Genomic DNA, 22448 nt, shown 5'->3' with positions numbered 1-22448 from the left:
TCCATCAGAAACGTAACAGCACCAATAGAGAAGGGGTGACACTCCTCACGCTCCATACTAAACCAGCTGGATGACGGAGGTGTGTCATCCAGCAGAAACGTAACAGCACCAATAGAGAAGGGGTGACACTCCTCACGCTCCATACTAAACCAGCTGGATGACGGAAGTGTGTCATCCATCAGAAACGTAACAGCACCAATAGAGAAGGGGTGACACTCCTCACGCTCCATACTAAACCAGCTGGATGACGGAGGTGTGTCATCCAGCAGAAACGTAACAGCACCAATAGAGAAGGGGTGACACTCCTCACGCTCCATACTAAACCAGCTGGATGACGGAAGTGTGTCATCCATCAGAAACGTAACAGCGCGGAGGTTAGCAGCCCAGTAATAAAATATACAGTTTGGGAGAGACAATCCTCCTTCCATCTATCCTGTGTGTTCTATAATCCCAGATGAAAGAATTGATAATTGAGTCCAGTTGTTTATGAAAGGATTTAGGTATGAATACTGAGATGTTCTGGTATAGGTAGAGCAGTTGTGGGAGGAAGACCATTTTAATGGCATTAATTCGTCCGACCAGAGAAATTGGGAGAGTTCTCCAGAATTGTATGTTTGCCTTGAGTCTTTTTTAGTAGCCCATGCATGGTCTGTGAAAAATGTGGCCTTTTATAAATGCATTTCATGCAATTCTAAATCATTCATCACGACTGGAGACTTTGGTAGAATGTTTTTTATTATGAAAATGATAGGCTACTTTGACACTGACAAACTGAGAATCTGAAATCAATAAAAACGACCAGGAATCAATCAATTGCCTAGGTCTAGGTGTGTGGAGACACACATATTGTACAATATGAGGAGGACATTATACTCCTAAAAAGCTTTCTAGTTTCACTGACTCACCCAACGATGCACAGCTCACTCCAGGGACAGTGTTATGGGCGAGCCTTAGGGGGCCTGGCCCGCCCTGCCGTACCTCCTTTCCCAGATTCTTTTCTTTTCAGCAGGAGCCATTTGCTTTCCAACTTGTGTTTTCCAGCGATTGTATTTGAAATATTGCGAAAGGCCTGTTTTGTCTTCATGTTGTTCGCTGACAGATTTGCTGCGCATTCCAGACTATAGGCTATGCCTTGTTATTGAGCTCCACACAATCCACGAGGCAGTTTTTTAAAGAAGCTATTGATCCTCTGTGGCTCAATTATTGGCCTAATCATGGTGTAGTATTGCCTGGCTACCCAAACTCCTTGCTCCGGGCCAAACGCTATGCCACGCCCACGGATGCTAGTTTCTTCCCCGCAATGAGTCTGGATCTGAGAACCTCCCTGATGATTTCTAGAACGCAAACACGTTCTCTAACCATTCTGATTGGTCCCAGAAACCGCTGATGACTTTGTTTTGTACAAAACCTCTCATTTTAACTTCACCACAATCGACCTCAGTCTCAGACTGAAGAATGTAGCGAACATAGAGCAGTGGAAGAATTCAGTTTGAGTCGTCAGGCAAGGTGTACTAGGCTATTCTGAATTATTTCATTTCTTTCTGAACAGATAGCAGTAATTCTATAGCTTTGGAAAATTTATTTACCTCCAGCACCCTTCCAGCGGCTATGATTCTATAAGGAAATAAATGCTCAAGTGCTGCTTCTGTGGCGGTACTGTTGATATTTAAACTGGGTAGCTTACTACACACACTCAAACTAAGTTTACCACCACTCAAATGGGCACTTGGCGAGTGGGAGGGCGACGGGGCGGGTACAGGGGCGCAGGTATCTGTGTACGTGCCTCCTCTACTGCTAAAACACCTCTGGCCTGAGGGGTATACTACAAAGTAGGATCAATAAGTTAGCCAGCTGACTTTGATAAACAATCAGAAATAACTTGATTTTGGGGTTTATTAAGATGTAACGATCTTCTTCATCTGAGGAGTATGAAAGATCGGACCAAAACGCAGCGTGGTAAGTGTCCATTTTAATGAAATATAACTGAACACTGAATACAAAATAACCAAATGAAACAACGAGATGAAAATCGAAACAGTTCTGTATGGTGAAACACAGACACAGAAAACAACTACCCACAACCCATAGTGGGAAAAGGCTGCCTAAGTATGGTTCTCAATCAGAGACAACGATTGACAGCTGCCTCTGATTGGGAACCACACCAGGCCAAACACATAGAACTATAACACATAGAACAAAAACATAGAATGCCCACCCCAACTCACGCCCTGACCAAACTAAAATAGAGACATAAAAAAAGGAACTGAGGTCAGGACGTGACATAAGAAATATAAACTTAGATGTGTGTTTTTGGTTGTTGAATTAAGTAGGCCATGCCCATTTCAAGCTTATTTTTCTAAATAATAAAAATATATTTCAGAATATTTAGGCAAGTTCCCAGTAGAATTCCTATATCCTGATTTGTACTATACCCTCTCAGATGTCCTCAGGCTTGAGACATAATATACTGTTTGTATCATCTTTTATAGTTTTGTCAGAAGGTGAGTGTAGCTGGTGCATGAAGTCAGGCGCCGGAGAGCAGAATGAGTGAGCAACGTACTTTACTCAACAAGGCACAAGGTAACAGTTACACTTGACCAAAACAAGACGATTAAAGATAACGCATAGGTGAACACAGCACCTGTCAAAAAACTAGCCATCAAAATCAACCTAACTGAACATGAATAATCCCGCACAACACCATGGGGGTCTAAATACAGGCACAAATAATTGTGAAATGGAAAACAGGTGTGTGAAAACAAAGACAAAACAAGTGGACCCGTTATGGCTAGTAGTCCGGCAACGGCGAGCGCCGCCCGAACAAGGAGAGGCACCGACTTCAGAAGAAGTCGTGACAAGTTTATAGATCAATCAATATCCCCCTTCCCTATAATCCTAGTGTGTTGACATGCTGACATTGGTTTTACTATCTATCTTCACCCCTACTGTTACCACCATCATCACCTTCTGTATGAAGCCTGTCTGTGTCCATATCGTGGTTCCTCCATGTCCCTCCTCACCCATCACTTAGCTACTTCTGCTGCTGTCTCTTCCTCTGTTCTGTTTGGCTGTAACCTCCAGCCTTGACATGTCTGTTACTCTGTTCTGTTTGGCTGTAACCTCCAGCCTTGACATGTCTGTTACTCTGTTCTGTTTGGCTGTAACCTCCAGCCTTGACATGTCTGTTACTCTGTTCATCTTCTCTGCTCTCCTCTCCTCTGTCCTCCTCTCCTCTGTTCTCCTTTGTCCTCCTCTCCTCTGCTCTCCTCACCTCTGTCCTCCTCTCCTCTGTTCTCCACTCCTCTGCTCTCCTCTCCTCTTATCTCCTCTGCTCTGCTCTCCTCTGCTCTCCTCTCCTCTGTCCTCCTCTCCTCTGCTCTCCTCTGTTCTCCTCTCCTCTATTCTCCTCTCCTCTGTCCTCCTCCTCTCTGTCCTCCTCTCCTCTGTTCTCCTCTGCTGTCCTCTCCTCTGTTCTCCTCTGCTCTGTTCCCTCTGTTCTCCTCTCCTCTGTCCTTCTCTCCTCTGTTCTCCTCTCCTCTGTCCTCCTCTCCTGTTTTCTCGTCTCCTCTGTTTTCCTCTCCTCTGTCCTTCTCTCCAATGTTATCCTCTCCTCTGTCCTCTTCTCCTCTGTCCTCCTCTCCTCTGTCCTCCTCTCCTCTGTCCTCCTCTCCCTTCCTCTGCTGTCCTCTGTTCCCACCCGCTTTCTGAATGGATGTGTTGTCATCTCCGTATCCCAGCCGTTATCAACCTGATGTTTCCTCTCCCTCCCAATGAAAGATAGTGTCTGAAAGCTTAGAGAAGATATCTGTGATGTTACAGGAATGACAGCTCTGGCAGATGGGGCGTATCTCCTTTCGTTCTATTTATATTTCTGCCCTTATTTTTATCAACTTTGAAGGTTATTGCATGGAAGGATAGATGGCATCGCCATTATATCTCTACTAAGTAAACAAGTAGTCTTTTCAAGTTGTTTGTTGATATGTCCCGTTTTACAAATTGGAATTTCTGTCATTTCATTTGCATAATAGCTTTTGTACGTGGATATGAACAAGTTGTTAAGCTCTGGAAGATGATGTTTAACTACAATATATACACATCTTGTGGTTTGATTATGTATTCACTAGATGTGTTCAGTTTCTATCGAAATATAGGACTTTTTACTCAAATACATTTGTTTGTTTTTCTGTCGATATTGTTAATTCCCCTATTCTATAAAGTAAAGTGTGTGTTATATGTTTTGGTGTACAGTCAACTGAGACATTTCATGGTGTAATACGTAAAGTACATCTCTTGTAGATCATATTTTATGTCATATCTGTTAGCAAAAAGTGTTACCAACATTTTTGCGTGTGTGTGTTTTTCCTCAGGTACTTTGTTCTGCACAAGCTACCCACCCTAAAGTTCCTAGACACTAGGAAGGTTTGTAAGACAGAACAGCAGGAGGCTGAGGCACGGGGAGCCTTCATGAAGGTGGTTAAACCCATGTCATCAGACATGGTGGTGAGTGCACACTTTAAATTGTAATACCGCTGCTTTTCCGGACACAGATTAGGCCTGGCCCTGGATTAACAAGCACTTCCAATGGAGAATCTCAATTGAAAGTTAGATACAGTATAAAGTGTCTTGAAGTATGTAACTGAATGAGGTGTTACATTCCTGATAGGAGGTACTGGCTCTTCATCCAGGAGAAGACATATTTAGGGCTTTCCAGTCCAGAGAAACTAGAGTACAGTAAGTGAATAAAGAGACAACAAAAAACATTCACTTCCCAGTTTATGGAACCCATCAGGAAATAAAGAACTAGTTGTTTCTTTTTCAGCCATTCAGAGGGTTGAATGGAGTCCCCCTCATTAGCAGTGTGATGAGAGAGATCCTATATCTCTGATATAGCTGATTTTCTAATAGTTCCCTCACCTCGCGTTGGGGTCAATCATTTGTCTAAACCATCTAACCCTATTAAGACCATAATTAAGTGATGTGTATGAGCAGTGAAACCCCCCCCCCCTCCTTCTCTTTCATTCCTTCCTGTCCTCCTTTCTTCATCCGTGTCTGAGTGTCAGTCTCCCGTTGCAGGGGTCCTGGTGTGGTAGCCCTTTGAACAGAAGCCCTTACCGTGCCCCCTCTCCCTCCCTCCGAGGGGACTCTCTTTAATGAGTGTGTGTGTGTATGCTTGTGTGTGTCTCTCTGTGTATGTGACCACGGTCTGACCTCATTCCGTATGCATAAGCCCAGATCAAAGTGGACGGGCGGCTGTCCGGTCGCAGCAGCGTCACGGAGCATGACAGCGCTGGCCATCGGAGTGACATCTCACGTACACGCTTCATTTTTCTCAACCATGCACTTATTCCTCCCTCGCTCGTTAGGGCCAGACTAATTATAGTTTGGGATTTCATAGATGTAACCCTCCTCACCCTTCTCCCCTCATCTCCCTTTCCCCCTCTCCTCCCTCCCTCCCTCTTTCAGAGGGGTGTAAATGAATAGCTTTGCTAAGATTTGATTCCATGTAATTACAAGGTCATTAAATATTTACTGGTTGGATCAGCGAGGCTGCCCCGTCCCAAGGTCCCCAGGGCCTTACAGACTGAGAGCAGTCTGGGAGGTAAGAACAAAGCCAACCAATGACGGGGCCTGATGCGTTTCGAAAAGACTGAGGGTTGCATGGAGAAATCAGGTAGAAATACAGGGTGCATGGAAAAAATAGAAATCTTTATAATTTCAGACAAAATATTCCGTTCATATGACTCTTTTCTCTTGATTCAACGTGCAAATGGCAGAGCAAGAAAATAAAACAAGGAAATAAATGAACCCCATTCTGGCATGTTTGCTAGATTTAGAGGAGTAGAATAATAACACTGCTCATCCACTTCATATGAAAAGAAGCAGAGTGCTTTAACAATGCTTGTTGGCAGGCAAAAGTCACTTTGGAGGATTACAGTATATTTACATAGCCTTGCCAATGTAGCAGTAACGCTTGCTTCTGTTGTCACAGAGTTAGATATGGCTGAACATTATCAAGCTAGTTGATTTCTATGTGTTTGTGTCAGAGTAAATAGCAAAACATGCTATGTACATTATCAGATAGAAATGTCCCATTATGTGTATCTCCCTTTACTTAAATACTGTAGATAACACACTTTCTACAGTGCAGTACACTGTTTTTTCTGCTGCACCTTAGTAGCCTTTGACTCAATATACTGTGTAACCTTTATATAGACTTCATACACCCTTTATGTAGTTGGACTTTGCTCATAAGTGATTTGTGAAGTATCTATGTAGGACTTATGAAGACCTATGAATACTCTACAAAGCCTTTCTAAGTTGTTTGTTTAAAGTGGTACAGTGACCGTGATGAGAGTGAGAGTTGGGCTCGTGTGGTTCTAAACGTCCCATCCCGTGCTTGGGTCCTTGGGTGTTGGTTTCCACCATAACAGTTTGTTTTGAGTCCGATGAAGCATGATGTGGCAGCCATAACCCTCTCGGCGGGGCACGTGTACACCCTGCCTCCCCTCCATTTAATTGGCTCCATCATCAGAACCATTGTGTTTCTGACCAATCGTGCGGGTCACCAATTAACGAGTGGTGCAGACAAACGAGGCATTAGGGAGGAAGAGATGATGATGGTGTAATTAGACATTTGTGTTTTCTTTTATGTTTCGTACAGTGGGGTGTCCCTTCATAACACAGGAGCCTGGTGTCTGGAGTTACTGTAGCACAGTTACACTGGACAGTAATTACACTGAACAAAAATATTAACACTAATTAATACTCTCTCTAGTCTCACTAAATTCTCTCCTCTCTCCCTCTCTTCTCTTCTCCCTCACACTCTTTCTCTCTTTCTGTGAGAGTTACTGTGTAAATACTGTGGTTGTTTCTGAATACCAATGTTTGGGGTACAATCAAAGTTAAAGAAGTGTCATGACTGATCAGAATGGGTCAGATCAGACAGGTGGGGGATGACCGTCACCAGGCTTCTCTCTCGCCCACAGAGGGGGGGAGGGAGCTGCTGGATGGTCGACAGTTCCCACCCTGTTGTAAATTACAGGAGAAGGAGACTTTATTTCCCCCAGTGTTAGACCCAAGGAATGTTCTTTGTTAACTTCTTGGATATAGGGGGCGCTCTTTTAATTTATGGATAAAAAAACGTTCCCGTTTTAAACAAGATATTTTGTCACGAAAAGATGCTCGACTATGCATATATTTGACAGCTTTGGAAAGAAAACACTCTGACGTTTCCAAATCTGCAAAGATATTATCTGTGAGTGCCACAGAACTGATGCTACAGGCGAAACCAAGATGAAATTTCAAACAGGAAATGCCCCAGATTTTGAATGCGCTTTGTTCCAATGTCTCCTTATATGGCTGTTAATGCGCAAGGAATGAGCCAACACTTTCTGTCGTTTCCCCAAGGTGTCTGCAGCATTGTGACGTATTTGTAGGCATATCATTGGAAGATTGACCATAAGAGACTACATTTACCAGGTGCTCCGGTTGGTGTCCTCCGTTGCAATTATTGCGTAATCTCCAGCTGCGTGTATTTTACCATTTGCTTCAGAGGAGAAACCAAACTGCCACGAATGACTTATCATCAAATAGATATGTGAAAAACACCTTGAGGATTGATTCTAAACAACGTTTGCCATGTTTCTGTCGATATTATGGAGTTAATTTGGAAAAACGTTTGGCGTTGTAATGACTGAATATTCGTTTTTTTTTCTTAGCCAAACGTGATGAACAAAACAGAGCGATTTCTCCTACACAAATAATATTTTTGGAAAAACTGAACATTTGCTATCTAACTGAGAGTCTCCTCATTGAAAACATCCGAAGTTCTTCAAAGGTAAATTATTTTATTTGAATGCTTTTCTTGTTTTTGTGAAAATGTTGCCTGCTGAATGCTAGGCTTAATGCTATGCTAGCTATCAATACTCTTACACAAATGCTTGTGTAGCTATGGTTGAAAAGCATATTTTGAAAATCTGAGATGACAGTGTTGTTAACAAAAGGCTAAGCTTGTGAGCCAATATATTTATTTCATTTCATTTGCGATTTTCAAAAATAGTTAACGTTGCGTTATGGTAATGAGCTTGAGGTTATAATTACGCTCCCTGTTACGGGATTGCTCGACGCAACAGGTTAACAGACTTTTCCCCCCCGAAACTCTAACACGGTCAAATGTAAATAATGGAGCAACAATTCTAACACAAGAATGTGGGGAATGGTCAGCGGGGAGCTATAGAAAACTAATGTCATATTGGTTTTCATTTTGTGATGTCATTAAAAATTGTATGGAGGAAATACTGTAACTTGGAAAGTATATCCCCTTTATAGGTCAAGTTTCTATCCAATATGTTGTGCATATGATATGAAAAAGGATGAAAGTACATTTGTTAAGATATGAATGTGATTTTAGGAGGTATAATAGAATCTATCACCTATAAACTGTGCATAAGTAAGTAGCCACACCCCGATAAGGTCAGAGAGCATGTCAGACCGACGGAACCGTGCCCTTTGGCCAGAGGGCCTAAAATGATTACCAACAGAGATTAACATTAGACCAGGAAACGTAAGGCGGGAGCTACACGTTTGAAATAGTTGGAACTTTTAACCTCAACACGAGGTGAAGAAATAAACCCACCTTCCTTTAGACCAGAGACACGGTGAGCTGCAGGTCATGTCCACCGTGGTCCAAATCCTGAATACCAACATGATGGGGAAAACAAACCCCCCTCTTAAACAATCACTGAAACAGCTGATTAGCTGATTTGAGTCAAATATTTTCTTGAAAAGCGAACCTAAGTGAGACTATCCTACTATGCTCATCACCAATGGGAACGGTCGACACGGCTGGCTAGCTGTCTTCCAGAGTGAACAATAGTAGAAGACAGGAAAGGGGAGACCCCCTTTGGACAATCAGAGAAATACAGCTTGCCGCTAAAAGGCCAACAACCTTCCTAAGGAGGGCTGGTTCCGACAGAGATGAACAGAAAACAAAGGCACTCACGAAAATACATTCATGATTTCTTATTCCAAACGGGCGGCAGTTTGTGTGCAAACTTTATGATTACTGTGAGAATAGTTCTGAAAAGTATTGACGATAAGTGTCTTCTCTCTCTCTTTCCCCCTTTTCATGTTGTTGTGTAAAAAGCTACCATTTTGTAAAAGTCCGCTAGGGAACTTTGTCTCATGTAATAAGTGTGTATGTTATGCTGTTAATACTTAGTTAGCTAGTAAATAAATAATAAACATATTTGTGTAGTACTGAATCATTAGCAAGGCTGGGACATTAAAAACTTAAATATTTTGTTTCACCGAGTCGTGGCTGAACGACGACTTCAATAACATACAGCTGGTGGGGTTTACGTTGCATCGGTATGATAGAACAGCCGCCTCTGGTAAGACAAGGGGTGGCGGTCTGTGTATACTTTTAAACAGCTGGAGCATGCAATCTAATAGTATCTCATGATAACCTGTAGACCACACCATTTACACACTAAGAGAGTTTTCATCTATATTTTTAGTAGCTGTCTATCTACCACCACAAACCAATGCTGGCACGAAGACCGCACTCAATGAGCTGTGTAAGGCTACAAGCAAACAAGAAAATGCTCATCCAGAGGTGGCACTCCTAGTAGTCGGGGACTCGAATGCAGGGAAACTTGCATCCTTTTTACCCAATTTCTACTAGCATGTTAAATGTGCAACCAGAGGGGGAAAAAACTCTATACCACCTTTACTCCACACTCTGGCGGCAGAGAAGGAGGAGAGAAATAACTGTTTCCAACGGCGCAGTTTATTTACAAAAGAAAACACTGGAAAACATAATAACAAAAATCAATGGGTAACATAACCCGACGCACACCAGTACAGACGTACACATCCACTTACAATAAACAATCACTGACAAAGACATGATGGGAAACAGAGGGTTAACTTCTTGGCGCTACCCACCCCGTTAGCGGGATCATTTTCGTCAGCAACCGCTGAATAGCACAGTCAAATAATATTACTAAAAAATATTCATATTCATGAAATCACAAGTGCAATTTTGCAAAACACAGCTTAGCCTTTTGTTAATCCACCTGTCATCTCAGATTTTGAAATTATGCTTTACAGCGAAAGCAATCCAAGCGTTTGTGTAAGTTTATCGATAGCCTAGCATAGCATTATGTACACTTAGCATCAGGAAGCTTGGTCACGAAAATCAGAAAAGCAATCAAATGAATCGTTTACCTTTGATGATCTTTGGATGTTTTCACTCACGAGACTCCCAGTTACACAACAAATGTTCCTTTTGTTTCATAAAGATTATTTTTATACCCAAAATACCGACGTTTGTTTGTCGCGTAATGTTCAGAAATCCACAGGAAAGAGCGGTCACGACAACGCAGACGTATATTCCAAATAATATCCATAATGTCCACAGAAACATGTCAAAAATTTTTATAATCAATCCTCAAGTTGTTTTTAAAATATATATTCGATAATATATCAACCGAGTGTGTAGCTTTTTCAATAACAGCGGGAGAAACAATGGCCGCTTTACTCAGTTGCACAAAACTCACTCTGAGAGCCCCCACCTATCCACTTACGCAATGTGATCCTTCACGCTCATTTTTCAAGATAAAAGCAAGAAACTATGTCAAAAGACTGTTGACACCTTAGGGAAGACATAGAAAAAGGACTCTCAGAGTGAGTTTTCCTCCTCTGGAGGATAGGCATACATAGGAACAGAGAAGTTTCAAAATAAGAGGCACTTCCTGATTGGATTATCCTCAGGCTTTCGCCTGCAATATCAGTTCTGTTATACTCACAGACAATATTTTTACAGTTTTGGAAACTTTAGAGTGCTTTATATCCTAATCTGACAATTATATGCATATTCTCGTTTCTGGGGCTGAGAAATAGGCAGTTTCAAATGGGTACGGTTTTTAGCCAAAAACTAAAATACTGCCCCCTACACGCAAAAGGTTAAATACACAACATGTAATTGATGGGATTGGAACCAGGTGTGATGGAAGACAAGACAAAACCAATGGAAAATTTAAAATGGATCAGCGATGGCTAGAAGGTCGGTGGCGTCGACCGCCGAACACCGCCCGAACAAGGAGAGGGAACAACTTCAGTGGAAGTCGTGACAGTACCCCCCCACTGACCCGGGGACGACCCAGAGGGCAAGGCGCAGGGCGATCCGGATGGAGACGGTGGAACTCTCGCAGCATAGAAGTATCCAACACGTCCTCCACCAGAACCCATCATCTCTCCTCCGGACCATACTCCTCCCAGTCCACGAGGTACTCGAATCCAGTATGGAACGAACAGAGTACGCCAGTGCCCCCTCGATGCCCAGAGGGGGTGGAAGAACCTCCCGCACCTCGGATTCCTAGAGAGGACCAGTCACCACCGGCCTGAGGTAATTGGGGGGAAGCTGTAACCTTAAACTAACCTCGTTCACTCTCCTCCGGACTTTAAATGGCCCCACAAACCACGGACCCAGCTTCCGACAGGGCAGGCGGAGGGGCAGGTTTTGGGTCGAGAGCTAGACCCGGTCCCCCGGTGCGAACACAGAGGCCTCACTACGGTGACGGTCTGCGCCAACTTTCTGGCGCAGCACGGTATGCTGAAGGTGAACATGGGCGGCGTCCCATGTTTTCTCCGCATGCTGGAACCAGTCATCCACCGCAGGAGCCTCGGTCTGACTCTGATGCCAAGGAGCCAGAACCGGCTGATACCCCAATACACACTGGAAGGGACAGAGGCCAGTGGAGGAGTGGTGGAGCGGGTTCTGGGCCATCGCTGCCCAGGGCACGAACGCTGCCCACTCCCCCGGCCGGTCCTGGCAATAGGACCTCAGAAATAGATACCCACATCCTTGTTAACTCTCTCCACCTGCCCGTTACTCTCGGGGTGAAAACCTGAGGTAAGGCTGACCGAGATCCCCAGACGTTCCATGAACGCCCTCCAGAACCTAGACGTGAACTGGGGACCCCGATCAGACACTATATCCTCTGGCACCTCGTATTGCCGGAGACGTGTGTAAACAAGGCCTCCGCAGTCTGTAGGGCCGTAGAGAGACCGGGCAACGGGAGGAGACGACAGAAAAACGATCCACAACGACCAGGATCGTGGTGTTACCCTTTGAGGGAGGAAGATCGGTCAGGAAATCTACCGACAGGTGCGACCACGGCTGTTGTGGAACGGGTAAGGGTTGTAACTTACCTCTGGGCAGGTGCCTGGGAGCCTTACACTGGGCGCACACCGAGCAGGAGGAAACATAAACCCTCACATCCTTAGCCAAAGTGGGTCACCAGTACTTCTCACTAAGACAGCGCACCGTCTGACCTATTGCAGGATGACCAGAGGAGGGTGACGTGTGGGCCAAATAGATCAGACGGTCGCGGACAGCAGACGGAACGTACAGACGCCCAGCTGGACACTGGAGGGGAGCCGGCTCTGCACATAACGCCTGCTCAATGTCCGCATCCAGCTCCCACACTACCGGCGCCACCAGGCAGGAGGCGGGGAGTATGGGAGTGGGATCCATGGGCCGCTCCTCTGTGTCATACAGCCAGAACAATGCGTCATGGCCCACCTTGCCTGGCGAGGGTTCAGTTTCCTCGCTGCCCAGATGTACTCCAGATTGCGGTTGTCAATTCAGATGAGAAAAGGGTGTCTAGCCCTAACCTTTTCCAAGTCTACTAAATCATATCCACTTCTCCAACATTCTGAACTTTTTCCAAGTCTACTAAATTATATCCACTTCTCCAACATTCTGAACTTTTTCCAAGTCTACTAAATCATGTCCAGAGAGCTGGATGTCTGCTCAATGTTTTCGGGGGAACATTTAGAGAAAGCACGCATATAAAAAACAAGTCCTATCTGGTATAAGACTGATGTATTTTTTGTAACTCTGTTCGGCATTGGGTGATGTCAATGTCAAAGCTATATTGGTATTATACAATCATAGAAGTGTGCTATCTTAATTTGACCAGTTTCTCACAGCAGGAAAATAATCCTACAGCAACAGGAAATGTGAATTATTATTTGTATAACAATTAATGGACATTTTTTTTGTTTGAAAGTGGAAATTACAAACGTTAAAAACCTTTCTGAACCTTGAATAGACTACAATTTGCATTTCCTGCTGTGCAGGAAAAGTATCCGCAACAACAGTGATCAATTTAAGATAGAACATCTGTACTTTAGTATGGCCTGTAGACTATGCCCAGCAAAATCGTATAAAACACAGTAAGTGCAGTAAAAGTAGTTTTATGTGTGGATAAGTTGTCTGCCTGAGGATAATTTAGTGTATTTTCATGCACCACTTGGCCTTAGAAATACATAACACCCTCAGTGTCTCATTGTGTTGTTGTTTATGTTTATGACACTAGCTAGGGAGGTCATCTTCCTCCACCATAGTTATGAAGACAGCGTGATTGGGTCTCTGTCTTATTGGATTTCCTGAGTGGAGAGGATGAGCAATGGGACAAACAGAGAGAGAGAGACATATATAGAGGGAGGGGGAGGGGGAGGGATTTTTTTTTAAAGTAGAGAGAGAGACTAATAGAATCAAAGGGAGTATGAGACCGAAGAGGGAAGAGGGATGGCCAAATACCTAAACAAGTAAATTGAGTGAAGGCCATTGAAGTGTTTTTCCCAGACCGCAACAGACAGACAGACACAGAGAAGAGAGATGCAGAGAGTGGGAATGCCTTGAGCTGTATTTTGGGAAATTGGGCGTGTTGGAATGCCATAATGTGATAATTCTCTTTGAGGACTCGAAGGTCATGGAATGCGATGGCTCTAGACCGCATAGAGACATTTAGACTGCTCTGGCCTGGAGAAAATACCCTGCTTCACCACCACCAAGCCCTCATCATGTTGTTGAAACCTTGAGTTAAACTGACCAGGTCTATCAAAACACTCTGAAATCCCGTTCTGTATTTCTGCAATCCTGGGCGCCACTCAGAGAGGCCATGTCGGATTTGACCGGTATTATAAGATTTTACTCCCTGTCCTGCATGTTAAAGTACATTTCACAGTGAAGGAAGTAAATGCTCAGTCCCCTACCACTAAACACAGCTTGGTAGCTACGTCAGGGGTATAATGGTTCCATGGATGTCACTACAGTTTGCTCGGTTAGAGAGTTTGACTTGATATTAGAGCCCAGGACATGAGTTTTTCTCCCCACATCCTGCGTGTAATGTGAAGCAGACTGCGTCACTGGGCAGTTAGAGCCAGCTCTCGTCTCCCATGAGCCCTTGCTCTCAGGGTGACGGCTCTTCAGTGGAATCGACAGTGACAGAGCCAGGAAAGTCCTCAAGTGGTTCTTTTCAGTTCTGTTTTTCCCTCCGCTGATGTTAACCTGCTTTACTCTGCAGTGGTTCACTTTAAGTTTGCACAGAGGAAAGCAGTCCAAATATCTGAAGTAGACCACATGATTTGAGAGCCATGATTGTGTATTATAGGCCTACACATGATCTTGTGGCATTTTTCGCATTACTAATCTTCAAACATAACAAACAACATGCGATAGAATGGATGGTAGAATGGTGCCGGGGGGGGCTCTAACCGACTGGGCTATTTTATTTGTTTTTTCGTGTTGTTTGCAACTTATTTTTTTACAAATTTTGTACATAATGTTGCTGCTACCGTCTCTTCTGGACATCAGAACAGCGATTATTCACCTCGAACTGGAAGAAGACTTTTTCTTTAACGAGTCTGACATGAAGGATACACTGCTATCCCGGGAACGGGCCAAAATCCCCATCATTTGCATGAAGAAAAGACAGAGAAAAAGGGAGCGGAGGTCGGGCTGCCTTCTGAGAATTCGTAGGCGAGTGAGTAAACCCCCACTGCAATCAGTTCTATTGGCCAACGTGCAATCATTGGAAAATAAAATGGATGATCTACGATCAAGATTATCCTGCCTACGGGACATTAAAACCTGTAATATCTTATGTTTCACCGAGTCGTGGCTGAACGACGACATGGATAATATAGAACTGCCGGGATTTTCCATGCACTGGCAGGACAGAGAAGCTATGTCTGGTAAGACGAGGGGCAGGGGTGTGTGTTTATTTGTCAGCTGGTGCGCAATGTCTAATATTAAAGAAATTCAGAGGTATTGCTCATCTGAGGTAGAGTATCTTAAGCTGTAGACCACACTATCTACCAAGAGAGTTTTCATCTATATTATTTGTAGGCATCTATTTACCACAACAAACTGCTGCTGGCACAAAGACCACACTCACCCAGCTGTATAAGGCCATAAGCAAACAAAAATGCTCATCCCAAAGCTTCTAGTGGCCAGGGTCTTTAATGCAGGCAAACTTAAATCCGTTTTACCTCATTTCTACCAGCTTGTCACGTGCAACCGAAGGGAAAAAAAACTCTAAACCACTTTTACTCTGCACACAGAGATGCATAAACGCTCTCCGTCGCCCTCCATTTGGCAAATCTGACCATAATTATATCCTCCTGATTCCTGCTTATAAGCAAAAACTAAAGCAGGAAGTACCAGTGACTCGCTCAATACGAAAGTGGTCAGATGCTACGCTACGGGACTGTTTTGCTAGCACAGACTGGAATATGTTCCGGGATTCATCCAATGGCATTGAGGAGTATACCACCTCAGTCACCGGCTTCATCAATAAATGCATCGACGACGCAGTGACCGTACATTAATATCCCAACCAGAAGCCATGGATTACAGGCAACAGCCGCATCGAGCTAAAGGCTAGAGCTGCCACTTTCAAGGAGCGGGACACTAATCCAGGCACTTATAAGAAATCCTGCTATTCCCTCAGACGAACCATCAAACAAGCAAAGCGTCAATACAGGATAAATATTGAATCCTACTACACCGGCTCGGATGTGGCAGGGCTTGAAAAGTATTACTGACTACAAAGGGAAACCCAGACGTGATTTGCCCAGTGACGTGATTTGCCCAGTGAGCCTAGCAGACAAGCTAAATGCCTTTTATGCTCTCTTCGAGGCAAGCAACACTGAAGCATGCATGAGAGCACCGGCTGTACTGGACGACTGTGTGATAACGCTCTCGGTATCCGATGTTAGCAAGACCTTTAAACAGGTCTACATTCACAAAGCTGCGGGGCCAGACGGATTACCAGGACGTGTACTCAAAGTATGCGCGGTCCAACTGGCAAGTGTCTTCACTGACATTTTCAACCTCTCCCTGACCGAGTCTGTAATACTTATGTTTAAAGCAGACCATAGTATCTGTGCCCAAGGATGCGAAGGTAACCTGCCTAAATGATTACCGCACGTAGCACTCACGTTTGTAGCCATGAAGTGTTTTGAAGGGTTGGTAATGGCTCACATCAACAGCATCCTCCCGGATAGCCTAGACCAAAAGCCATCCTGCCATCCAGGACCTATATACTAGGCGATGTCCGAGGAAAGCCCAACAATTTGTCAAAGACCCCAGTCACCCAAGTCATAGACTGTTTTCTCTGCTACCACACGGCAAGCGGTACCGGAGCGCCAAGTCTAGGACCAAAAGACTCCTTAGCAGCTTCTACCCCCCAAGCCATAAGACTACTGAACAATTAATCAAATGGCCACAGGGTACCCCCTTGTATATAGCCTCATTATTGTTATTTTATTGTGTTGAGTTTTATTATTTTTTACTTTAGTTTATTTTGTAAATATTTTCTTAACCAACAGTGCATTTCAAGAAATAAAGTTAAGGGCTTGTAAGTAAGCATTTCACAGTAAGTTTTACACATGATGTATTGAGCGCATGTGACAAATACAGTTTGAGTTGATTTGATAGCGCTTTGAGGATGAAGTGGGTTTGCTGAATCATTTTAATGGATACATTCCAGAATATGCTTCTCAACAAGAACATTCTACCAAACAGATTGCTGTGAAAGCAAGTTTATCATACTGTTTTCTCTCAGCCTAGTAATTTATATATTTCCAGATTTATGAAAATATTTCAATTATATTATTACTTTTGGGGCTCCTGAGTGGTGCAGCAGTCTAAGGCACTGCACCTCAGTGCTTGAGGCATCACTACAGACACCCTGGTTCGAATCTAGGCTGTATCACAAGCGGCCGTGATTGGGAGTCCCAAAGGGCGGCGCACAATTGGCCCAGCGTCGTCCGGGTTTGGCCGGTGTAGGCCGTCATTGTAAATAAGAATTTGTTCTTAACTGACTTGCCTAGTTAAGTAAAGGTTATTATTATTATCATGTCCAATGTTTTCTTTGCTCTGCTTCTGTATAGGTTATAAGTCAGGACAATGTGGTGAATAGAGGAGCAAAACTCCAGTACATTTTCCTACATTTCCTGGTTTTCCAGAAAATCTGGTTAAAAATGTCCAGAATCAGTAGGGAATAAGCAGAACATCCAATTAGGATTTCCCGAAAGATTTTTGCAACTCTAATGATAGATGGTGTGTTTCCATGTCATGAGTCCTACCCTGAATTGGACTAGCTTGTTCTAACACTCAAGTACTGGATGTTTTCTTTTCCATTCTCACATAAGGATATAGATTGATTGAAGTACATCATTATTATCCTTTGAGACATTGTTGATATTTATGATACACTGTTCTTAATGTTGAAGTAACGTGTTAAGAAAAATACAATTTAGTAAATAGGTATTAAGAATAATTTGATTTAGTAATTAGGTATTAAGAATAATACAATTTAGTGATGGATACTTTACAGGTTATACAGCTTCTACATATGGAAAAAAGAAAATACAGAAAAAGTTGACAGAAAAAAAGCAACCAGATGTTTAAACGTGACATACCACACAATACTGCTCGTCGTGTTTGGGCATTGTTAATTCATGTTATGGATGGCATTCTGATGGACTCCAGACAATGCAATTCACTGAAAACAACAGAGCCATAACAGAGATGAATCTCTTTTAATTGTGACAGGCCAGTTCAGAACATGACCATTCATGCTTGTTATAGTACGTCTCTATAATCATCTTGTTATTGAGGTTTTTGTTTCAAGTGTTTAGGCAACAGGAAATATGCAGCACTACTTTCTGACTCTCTCTCCCTGCACTCTTCAGTCAGAAACTGAAACACATGAAAGAATTGTCTTCCACATGCCAGGGACAACATGGATCACACAGTCTCCCTCTGTTGTCTGTTGGTTCTTACAGTCTATGGACCTGAAGTGTCGGCTCGTTCACTCAGTGTTTGGACCGACCAGCTTTGAAAACAGAGGGAAAAGTTCTGCATTTTATGCGATTTGGTAGCTGTGACTTGTGAGGTCACGGCGAGGGCAATGGTGCATGCAAACAACTGTAATCAGAGGGAGTGACTCAGTATTCTTATAAATCACATCACAGGCAGCATAAACACACTGTACTACTTTAAAGCACCTTTAAATGAATTACCGTATAAAAACCAATGGATGTTTTTAAGGATAGTGTTTCTGACTGGTACTGCTTTTATATTTACAGATGTTCCTCTCTGGGTTTTGGTATGAAGAAAATGGGGACAATGCCATTGTGGTGAACCGTTTGTTGTCTCGATGTCTCATGCATTTAGTGTTATAGTTTGAGTCCCGACTGAAAGCTGTCCAAGGCTGGGCAATAATAATGTGGTCTTTTTTCCCCCTGTATTTTAAATAAAAATTTTTTAACAAATTTGACATAATAATAATGCTTGCATAAGCTCTGCTACTTTTATTCACGTCAGTAAAATCCAAGTATTTGTAGACTTCTTTATCATTATCATAATATTGAGCTTGAGGTTTTAACATCAGAAAAGTACATCATGTTCCAGAACTGTACCAGATATAATAATGATAATAAGCCAATGAGAATGTTAATGTTCTTCCTTCTGCATTGTTGCTGCTCAAGGATCTGTCTCTTTAAGACACAGGAAAAGGCTGTCAAATATAACATTTCCACTCAAATTAAACTGTCCCTTTACACCATTGATCATACTTTACCAACATACAGTGGGGAGAATAAGTATTTGATACACTGCCGATTTTGCAGGTTTTCCTACTTACAAAGCATGTAGTGGTCTGTAAATGTTATCATATGTACACATCAACAGTGAGAGATGGAATCTAAAACAAAAATCCAGAAAATCACATTGTATGATTTTTAAGTAATTAATTGACATTTTATTCCAAGCTGTTTAAAGGCACAGTCAACTTAGTGTATGTGAACTTCTGACCCACTGGAATTGTGATACAGTGAATTATAAATGAAATAATCTGTCTGTAAACAATTGTTGGAAAAATTACTTGTGTCATGCACAAAGTAGATGTCCTAACCGACACTTCTTATGGCTACAGGGTCAGTATTGAGTAGCTTGGATGAAAAGGTGCCCAGAGTAAACTACCTGCTTCTCAGTCCCAGTTGCTAATATATGCATATTATTATTAGTATTGGATAGAAAACACTCTGAAGTTTCTAAAACTGTTTGAATGATGTCTGTGAGTATAACAGAACTCATATGGCAGGCAAAACCCTGAGAAAAAATCCAAACAGGAAGTGGGAAATCTGAGGTTGGTCGATTTTCAACTCAGCCTCTATTGAATACACAGTGGGATATTGGTTATGTTGCACTTCCTAAGGCTTCCACTAGATGTCAACCATCTTTAGAAACTTGTTTGAGGATTCTACTATGAAGGGGCAGAGAATGAGAGAAGATTGAGTCAGAGGTCTGCCAGCAGTCACGTGATGGTTACACGCATTTCACATGAGAGGTAGCTCGCGCTCCTTTGCTTTTCTGAAGACAAAGGAATTATCCGGTTGGAATATTATTGAAGTTTTATGTTAAAAACATACATCGTTTGACATGTTTCTACGGACAGTAACGGAACTTTTTGACATTTCGTCTGCAGCTAGTGAACGCGCTTCGTGACTTTGGATTTGTTTACCAAACGCACTAACAAAAGTAGCTATTTGGACATAAATTATGGACATTATCGAACAAATCCACATTAAATGTTTGAACTGAGATTCCTGGGAGTGCATTCTGATGAAGATCATCAAAGGTAAGTGAATATTTATAATGTTATTTCTGATTTCTGTTGACTCCAACATGGCGGATATATCTATTTGTTTTCTGAGCGCCGTTCTCAGATTATTGCATGGTTTGCTTTTTCCGTAAAGCTTTTTTGAAATCTAACACAGCGGTTGCATTAAGGAGAAGTTTCTATATCTATATTTTCATATCTAACACTTGTATTTTCATCAACATTTATAATGAGTATTTCTGTAAGCTGATGTGGCTCTCTGCAATGTCACCAGATGTTTTTGGTACTAGTGAACATAACGCGCCAATGTATACTAAGATTTTTTGATATAAATATGCACTTTATCGAACAAAACATACATGTGTTATGTAACATGAAGTCCTATGAGTGTCATCTGATGAAGGTCATCAATGGTTAGTGATTAATTTTATCGCTATTTGTGCTTTTTGTGACTCCTCTCTTTGGCTGGGAAAATGGCTGTATTTTTCTGTGACTTGGCGGTGACCTAACATAATCGTTTGTGGTGCTTTCGCTGTAAATCCTATTTGAAATCGGACACTTTGGTGGGATTACCTGGGGCTCTGTCTGTACTGTGGCCAGGGAGGGCACAAGCACCAGGGTGTCCGTTACGTCAGAATCCGGGATTCACTGCTCTTCCTGTTAGACTCTTCTATGTACCCATCACTCTGGTTGACAGTCCCTCATGCCTTGTGTCTACAGCTTTAGTGGATTCTGGCGCCGCGGGGAACTTTATGGATCAGACCCTTGCCTCCTCTCAATATTACTACCTACACGCTCTCCTCCCCTTTTCCGGTTTAAGGTCTTGACTGTCGCCCTCTAGGATCCGGAACCATCACCCAACAACTAGCCCTCACCGTGGAGTCCAATCAGGAGAATATCACCTTCTTCATCACCAGTTCACAAGATCATCCTCGGCCTCCCTTGGCTTCAACACCATAACCCCACCATTTCATGGTTGAGGATGAGAATCACAGACTGGTCACCTGAATGCCAGAGGACCTGCTTCCCATCCTCCCGCGTTGTAGCTCCTGCGGTCTGGGACGTAGATGTGGACATCCGCCAGGCTCTGGAGAGGGAGCCCGTTCCCCTGAACTGTCCTCCCGAGCGCATCTACATACATTCCCACAGGGATAAGGGATCGTCTGCTGACCTGGGCACACACAGCAGAGCGCATCTACATACGTTCCCACAGGGATAAGGGATCGGTTGCTGACCTGGGCACACACAGCAGAGCGCATCTACATACATTCCCACAGGCATAAGGGATCGGCTGCTGACATGGGCACACACAGCAGTCGTCGCTGAATATCCAGGTATTTCTCGCACCATCCACTCCATCGCTGAGATATACTGGTGGCCCACCTTAGTGTGACATCCTGCGCCATGTCAACTCATGTTCTGTGTGCCCAAACTAAGTCTCCTCTGAATGCTCGAGCAGGGAAGCTCCTTCCGCTTCCCGTGCCTCAGTGACCCTGGTCTCTCTATCCTTTGACTTTGTAACTGATCTCCCCTCTGAAGGTTTCACCACCATTCTGCTGGTAGTGGATAGATTTTCTAAATCATGTCGTTTAATCCCTCTTCCTGGTCTAACCACTGCTCTCCAGGTCGCTGAGGCACTCTTCCAGCAGGTCTTACGTTATTATGGCCTTCTGAAGGACATCGTCTCTGATCGTGGCCCCCAAGTCACATCACAAGTATGGAGGGCCTTCATCGAGAAGCCTAGGGTGGCAGGGTGAGTGGGCACGATTCCTTCCACGGGCAAAGTACGCACAGAATTCGCTGCATCACTCCTCCACTGGGTTGACTCCCTTCCAACGAGGTGACGTATAGGTTACAACTGCCCAGTCACTACCGTATCACACCCTTGTTTCCCTTCTCAGGCCAGTGGTTCCTGGTCCTCTACCTGATGCTGTCCCCCACAACACCCCATCAACCACCCTGGACACCGAGGGCAGTCCAGCGAATGCTGTCAGATTTCTGCTGGACTGGGAGGGGTATGGCCATGAGGAGTGTTGTTGGGTTCCAGTGGAGGAAATTCTGGATTCCAACATCATCCGTGATTTCCACCTTCGCTGCCCAGATCGACCCGCTCCACGTCCCCGGGGTCGTCCTCCTGGTCGGCATTGCCCTGCGGCAGGAGCCGCGCAGTACTGTCACATCTGCTCCGGCTTGATGTCGACAGAATACTAACCACCAGTCCTGGGAATCATCACACACACCTGGCACTCATCATTATGACTCACACTTACACTACATTACCTTCATCATTTTCTCCCCTTTATGTCACTCTCCCATGTTCACTCACCAGTTGGTATTGTTCCTGTGTATCGGCGTTGTGTTAGTGTCGTGTTCTTGGTTTTGTTGTTTTATTAAAACGTTTCACCTGCACCTACTTCCGACCTACCATCCCATCATTATACCTTCTTGTGGCAACAGGTCTCT

The 22448-nt window shown here is 43.6% G+C and overlaps 1 protein-coding gene across 2 annotated transcripts in view; it reads left to right on the top strand.

Annotated features, from left to right (window-relative positions):
- LOC112253557 (leucine-rich melanocyte differentiation-associated protein) overlaps window positions 1-22448 on the top strand; it is a 427723-nt gene that overhangs the window by 277469 nt on the left and 127806 nt on the right. For both annotated transcript variants that reach the window (XM_042299054.1, XM_042299055.1), the window contains exon 5: window positions 4368-4500. In XM_042299054.1, coding sequence (XP_042154988.1) covers window positions 4368-4500 — 133 coding nt within the window. The remainder of the gene's footprint in view (window positions 1-4367; window positions 4501-22448) is intronic.

The sequence above is a fragment of the Oncorhynchus tshawytscha genome, linkage group LG16, assembly GCF_018296145.1.
Source record: "Oncorhynchus tshawytscha isolate Ot180627B linkage group LG16, Otsh_v2.0, whole genome shotgun sequence".
Taxonomy (NCBI): Eukaryota; Metazoa; Chordata; class Actinopteri; order Salmoniformes; family Salmonidae; genus Oncorhynchus; species Oncorhynchus tshawytscha.
Note: the sequence above shows the minus strand (reverse complement) of the source record. Positions and strands in the feature narration are given on the sequence as shown.